Source organism: Chanos chanos, chromosome 9 (assembly GCF_902362185.1).
Source record: "Chanos chanos chromosome 9, fChaCha1.1, whole genome shotgun sequence".
NCBI classification, from domain to species: domain Eukaryota; kingdom Metazoa; phylum Chordata; class Actinopteri; order Gonorynchiformes; family Chanidae; genus Chanos; species Chanos chanos.
In genome coordinates, this window is record NC_044503.1 from 23,923,608 (window position 1) to 23,930,971 (window position 7,364).

Genomic DNA, 7,364 nt, shown 5'->3' on the forward strand with positions numbered 1-7,364 from the left:
CGCACACACACACACACAAGCATAGAGACACACACACGTGTTCCCATTCAATATCTCTACTGGTTTGTCAAAGCTTGGTACTGATGTATACTTAGCTTGTTTTTCCCCACATTTTTGCTCCATATTTTGTGGAAATCTAAAATTATTCTCAATCAGCTTTAGAAGTGTCAATTGTGAATTTCAAAATTAGACTAATATGAATCATAAATTAACTAGTAAACATTTTCTATAAATAGAAAACAGTGGAGAACTTAGTGGAGCTGTATTTTTAAGACATCTGGCTTTTTTAATCAAATGCAAAAAAAAAAAAAAAAAAAAAAGCCCCAAAAAAAAAAAAAAACCAAAAACACAAAATGTGAAATAATCATAAAAATTTTCTGTCTGCTGTCAGCTACAGCTGAGCATTTGATCCAACAGTAATTTGTTTACTCAGAAACATACGGTCAGGCGTTATAAAGCATCTCTTTTTTTACCAAGTAAAGAAAAATATATTGTTTTCAATTGACTTTTCACCGCTTAAGGAGAGAACATTAGTACAAATCTAGTGAACTTTTAAAGATTCAGATGTAAGTCAGATGTCTGGGCAGACATACCATTAGATAAAAGACCCTTTTTACTCCTCCAAAGGCTCCTGCTTCCCTTCTTTCACTCGAATGAGAAACGCACTGTTGAAGGGGTGTTTATTCTACGCAAGCGGGTTAATGCCACCTTTGAAAGAACGGATTTTTAAAGGTTGGAGCCTCTTTATCCTCCTCGTGTGTCATTGTGTCAGAAAGCAAAGTGTGTTTTCCTGCAAGTGTAATCTAAAACCCCTAAGTCACAGAGTTGTTCTGCAGTTATGGTCTTGTCTGATACATCATCTGAAAGTAGTTCTGTTTTTAGAACTCCATAAAAACAAAGAAAGAAAGAAAGAAAGAAAGAAACAGAAATGTCGGGCTTAGCTAGGAAGGTCCCAGTCCAAAAAAAAAAAAAGGAAAAAAAAAAGAAAGAAAAAATGGTTGGTACGGTCAATAGAAAGCACAGCCACTCTCTCACTGGTGGCAGCTCTAGAACAATAACTAATTTTTGGGAAAATGTCTCATTTGTTTACTCTGATGTGAGACTGACCTAAACATGGATATTGATAGTGTTCACACACTCTATCAGCCTTTTCCAGTCTTTTACGGCCACCCGCTCTTTGCAGACGTCAGATTTTTTTGTTTATCCTATGTAACAATAGCATTTGAATTGGGTTTAGATAAGCAATCAACAGGACCCTAATCTTTGCGTGAATATTCTCTGCTAAAGACTGTGAGTTTGTTTTTGAATCATTGTGCAAGAGAGAGAAGATAGCGAAAAAAGAAAAAAAAAATCCCAGAGCTGATTACATTCAACGAACAACTTCGTACTCTGTCCCATACAAATCCCCCCTCCTCCGTGTGAGAAAACGTGTTCTTTACCCAGTTGACTTTTTCATTTTTTTTCATTCATTTTACTGTAGACTTTGGTTCTGAAAGACCAATGGCGGTCCCTATAGCTGTAGCAATGACTTCATGGTCTCTCCCAAACAAATCACTTCCTCCCTCCCTGTGAGAAAACGTGTTCTTTACCCAGTTGACTGGTTTTTTTTTGTTCGTTTTACTGTAGACTTTGGTTTTGAATGACCGAGAGCAGTCCTGATAGCCGTAGTGGTGACTCAGCCGTCACAGTGAATTTCATAGTCTCTCCTGTACAAATCAGCTCCCTGTGAGAGAGTGTGTTCTCTACCCAATGACCTCCATTTTTTTTGTTCTTTACACTGCAGACTTTGGTTTTTGAATGACTGATTGGTCCTAATAGCCGTGGTAACGACGTGATTTTTTTTTTTTTCTGTCTCTTCAGCATCCCTCATCACAGCATCCGCCACCTCTGTCCCTACAGCACGCCTCCCAGCCCTCGCTATCCCAGCAGCCTTTGCAGCAGCATCAGCAGCAACAACAGCAGCAGCAGCAGGCAGGCCCCAGACTCCCGCCCCGCCAGCCCTCCACCGCCTCCCCGGCAGAGACGGAGGACGAGGGCAGAAGCAAGGGCCGTCAGGGTGGACGCATCTCCCTAGAGGCCCTGGGAATCCTACAGAGCTTCATCCAGGACGTTGGGCCGTACCCGGACGAGGAGGCCATCCACACCCTGTCTGCTCAGCTGGACCTGCCCAAGCAGACCATCATCAAGTTCTTCCAGAACCAGAGGTTCTACGTCAACCACTCGGGCAAGCTGAAGGCCGACTCGGCCGGTTTCCCAGACGACGAGCTGACGGCGGACTTCAAGGAGGGCGAACTGCTCAAAGAGCTGGACGAAAGCACGCAGACCAATAACACCATCTTCTCCATCAAAGTGGAAGAGCATCTGGCCAACGAAGCCCGGCTTGAGGCCGAACAAGAGGCCAAAGAGTAATCCCAGAGATTATGGCCTCTCCCGCTCAATCTGTCTTTCTTTCTTTCTTTCTCTTTATCTCTTTCTCTATCTATCTCATTCTCCTGCCTTACAGCACAGAACTGTAAGACTCTGTAGACAGGACTACATTAAAAACGCGAGTATTGTCACTCACGGTTTGTAAAATCCTGTAGAATTCACTGTAAAAGACTTGATGCATCAATTTAATGACCTGCACAAAAAACAAACAAACAAACAAACAAAACAAAAAAATCTTATGTATGTTGCCGTGGATATTTGCTGACTGCACTTGATGTCTGTTGTTTTTACACTGATTCTGAGCTACTGAATTAAAAAAAATAAATAAAAAAATATAATGAAATAAAGTAGAAGAGTCACTGGAGTTTGATAAACTTTGATAAATGTTTACGTATGTGGTGTTAACTGGAATTTTTTTTTTTTCCGAATTTACGTCTGAATGGGGTAGAGGTGAAAAGGCAGGCTTTTATTTTGACGACACACTGAATCCGTCACCTGCTGGATGATGAGTCGTCCGTAAAAAAAAAAGGAGCTGTACATGATGGCCTGTCACTCAAAACTCCGGATTCCTTTACATCTCACAGGCACATAGGGGGAAAAAATATCTCATCTTAGGATTTGTTCAAAAGAAATTATAAATATATAAATATATATAAATATATAAATACATATATATTAATTGTAAAAAAAAAAATATACAGTCTTAAAGAAACTATGCCAACAAATGCCTTGTACTATATGGCACTGCCGAAATTTGTCACTGTAATTTTTTCAAAAGCTCCACATGTGAATCACAGCCTCTTATTTCTGTTTTTATCTTTGTGTTTGTATGTGTGTGTGTGTGTGTGTGTTTTGTTTTCTCTGTGTCCATTGTTATTTATTTGCCATTCATGCTATGTTTTTTTATGTAATTACAATTGTTTTGTTTCCTTTTTTGTCTCTCTTGTCTGTTTTTGTTTTTTTTAAATTTTGAGAGAATTTCTGTTACATAGCGCTTTTTATTCCACAGATACTTTTTTTATTTATAAATGTAATTTTTGACGGGCAGTAAAAATCAAAGTGTCTTAACGTTTTAAATGGAAAAATGTGCTTTAACAGTTGCCTATTAAAAAAAAAAAGTGCTGTATGTTTAGCAAAACCATGCTATACGCTTCACAATTAATGTTGTATGCAATTTCTACTATCATGCAAATAAGCTTAGGTAAATTACTAACCTATAGACCACCTTAGAGAGAGAAAAAAAAAGAAAACATATGCAATTTGTGTGAAAATTGATGTTTGCAATGTGTCTTCCTTTGGTTAACAATCTAATTCAAAGCTATTCCTGTATAAATCCTCTGTATAAAAAAAAGGTGTTTTTTTATGAGTTTATTGCAATGAGAACACCAGTTATTTTGTTACGACTGACTGTTTTATAAGTGTTACTTGGTTCCATAATGCGAAAATGTTCTAACTAGGAGTGGTTATTGATTGTTAATGACACAATTAAACTGTTTGTATTGTATCTGAGATTTTTTTTTTTTTGTATTAATGTGATTAATGAGTAATAGCCCTGCCCACTTTTCTTTTTTTGTAATTTTAGATTTTCTTGGTCTATCTCTCTAACTCCTCTTTAACAGCTAGTAAGTAACAAATTGCCAGTCTGACTTATGTGAAACTTAAAAAGAAAAAAAAAAATAGTTGAGTCTAGAAGCGTGCCATTCTGAATGAATCTGACCCGGATAGCTTTCCGGAATGTTCCGCCTGTTTGCCGCGCGTCTGAGGCGACTTTGCGGCAAATGACACGACTGTGCTAATGCTTTGTTAATTACATCATCTTCAGGGAGGGAAGGTGTAAAGCTACAATGCATGCTGTGACCTCTCTTTGAACCCCAGGTGAAATTCTACAGTTTTGAGCCTCATATGGAAATTAGCATTACCTGTTAACACCTGCAAATAGGTGTCACTCATTCTGGGATTAGATCTACCAACAGCTTGCTCTTTTTTCCTTAAACAGGGGGCCAGACAGTATTAGGGAGTACGTTAAAACGCTGGAGGGGAGTGTGAACAAGCTAGTGTCGGAGTAGAATACAGGCCGAATACATTGTAAACCACTAACTGTTTACATTAACGCAACTTCAATGTACAGAGTCAAAACATCAAGGTGTCACGAGTTTTTGCACAAGGAAAAAAGACAAACACAGTGCTTTAACAAATATCAAAATTGTGAAAAGGTTTTAGTCAGCTGAATCCTATGGCTAGAAACTCATCCATGCAATTTTAGAGCAGTGTGACCACATTAATACACTGATATTTGTCATTTTATGGTAGAACAAGACTGCAATATATGCAAAAATCATATAAATAGTCATATTTAACCTCATACTGGAATGAAAATACATTTTAGATACGCTGGGTACATGTTTGAGAGCTGAGTGGTGAGAAATTTTCTCCTTTTAGACAAGTGTTAATGGGAAGCACCATTAACCCCGGACTGGTGCTTTTTGCGACTAGGGGCGTGAGGGTGACAAACAGGTATGTAAAGTTACAGCAGTGAAAGAAAAATCAAATAAAATAACCTTAACGCCCAATCCTAAACATTTTTGAGCACTTGGATGAGAGAGGCATGGAGAGACCAGCACACTTTTTTAGTCTCTGCGGTAATTGCCTTTGAGCTCCGAACAATATGCGGCCTCTTATGATGTGTGGTGTGTAGTACCAGGTGTCCATGCTACGTTTAAGAAGTTTAAATAAAATGCTTGAAAAATCATAGACAATCTGTAATCATATGCTTTTGATAAAACGCGACGAGCTGCATTTTTCTGATCTTGAAAGCTACGCGCATGGCGCTAACAGTCAACCGCTGTTACATCACAACAGGTGTGTGGGCAGAGGAACAGCAGTCTGAGCCTCTCGAATGACTTTTTTTTTCTTTTTTCCCCTCTCTCTCCCTCTCTCTCTTTCTCTCTCTCTCTCATTCTCTGTCTCTCTCTCTCTCTTTCTCTCCACTTTCCAAAATGAAAGAGCCATCTCCATCATCTCCTTGATGCTAGCTAACCTTTTTCTCGACGCTTCTGCTCCCTGTGCCGTATTCTCTCTCTCTCTCTCTCTCTTTCACTTCATTTTCACAGATGTTGACAAAGGACTCTCCCCTTGTTTGTTTCAGCATCAACATTTTGTTTGTTTTCTATTTCGGTTGGTACTTTATGTAAATTCCTGATGCTCAACAGCATTGACAGAAGGGAGAAACGGAGAAGAGAGCTCTTATGCACACAAAGGTTTTTTGGAAGAGCCTCAAATCACTTTATTCAAATAGTCAATACTCTTTTAATAAAGAGTTCTTTGTTTCCGTCATCGTTATAATAATACATTAAACTGGACATTAAAGAATACCCTATTCACTGCTAATTCACAATAACTTTTGACCTTTTACATTGATTTGTCTCTGAATATGTCAGTGACCTTATGACCTTATGTCACTCTTGTTAGTTATTTATATGTTGCACTCTTTATGATAAACGGTGCTTGCCCTGTCACTTTTTCCTGTGAGCGTGACGACTTCTACCCATCAGGTAGAGAGACACAGAGCTGGGTTCCTCTAAAAGCTGATAAAATTTCAAGGTATTATCATAAAATTTTTGGCAACTGTCAGTTACTTACAATCTATTACAAGACCTGTCAATCTCATATTTCACTGTTGTCTTTATGTTTACCTTTCCTAGTTATGTTCCACTTCCAGAATGTTCCACGGCTTCTTTTATTCTCTCCTTGTGTGGTTACACCATAGGACCTGTTAATGTAAGCACAGACGGAATCATATTCTTCAACCAAAAGACAGAAATTATGCATACTCAGGTACACATTGAATTGCCTGTGATTTCTGTGACATTTTCATCAGCGGTTCGAGCGTGAAAGCTGCTTCGTTAGTAGCGAGAGCATCTTTTAAAATCAGCAGTAATCTGTGGTCCCGTCCACTGATCTTGTGAGCGTGACATTGTTAAATGCTATGGCCGTCTGCCATCGAAGTTTATGTGGTTTGTGGAATCACTGCACTTAGGCTCGCCGCACAGCAGTAGCAGGCTTGCCTAGTACAGCTACTCTTCCTCGCTAAACTATCAGCCCTTGGGACTGTGCAGTAAATCAGACAGGAAATGCAGCAGAAACCCTAATAAAGTTATTATAATGATAGCGATCTCTGCGGAAACGCACGGTGTAAATCAGGAAGTTCTCCTTCTCCCGGCCCGTCTGTTTGGCAAAACCGACGTTTTGCGCTAACGTTTCTTTTTCCTTTCGTCTTTGCTCTTTTCTTTTTCCTTTTTTTTTTTTCCTTCCCTTTCTCCACATGATGAAAAAGCCAGAGCAGAAGGTGTGACGTAGGCATTAGTAGCATTAATGACTGTGTTACTCTCTTCCCTGAGTTCATCTGCCTGCTCTTTCTCTCTCTCCGTTAAGAGGAGGAGAGATTAAACAGGGCTACCCCAGGGGAGTGCCAGCATATTTCTCAACATATTAATTTTAGCTACATCACACGCTTGCATGCGCACACACAGACACACACACACACACACACACACACACAAACACACACACACACACACATGAATATGTATGTTAATTTGTGAGAGCGCATCACAAGAAGCTGTCTTATCATAGCTTATTTTATTATAATGTTCAGTTGTTCATTTTTTTTTTTTTTTTTACAGAGGTCCGTTCTTCACAGAAATGCATGTAGCCCTCTGTTTCTTCATTGACAAACAGCTTCCACGTCTCAATTCCGATCCGTTCATGTTGTAATACATAAATAAGTCACTCCGTGACCTGGTCTATGTCATAAAACAGTCCTCCAGAGACACAAAAGTCACTGAAGAGAAACTGATGGATTACTCTTAATGATACACTCTCAATTTACAAAATATTCTATCTACTACCTCTACTTACTACCCAGATCTTGGATATGG

At 39.1% G+C, this 7,364-nt stretch overlaps 1 protein-coding gene across 1 annotated transcript in view; it reads left to right on the forward strand.

Annotated features, from left to right (window-relative positions):
* satb1b (SATB homeobox 1b) overlaps window positions 1–2,409 on the forward strand; it is a 34,833-nt gene extending 32,424 nt beyond the window's left edge. Inside the window, exon 12 of the mRNA XM_030784538.1 lies at window positions 1,876–2,409. Within this exon, the coding sequence (XP_030640398.1) occupies window positions 1,876–2,409 (534 nt within the window). The remainder of the gene's footprint in view (window positions 1–1,875) is intronic.
* Window positions 2,410–7,364: the final 4,955 nt, after the last annotated feature.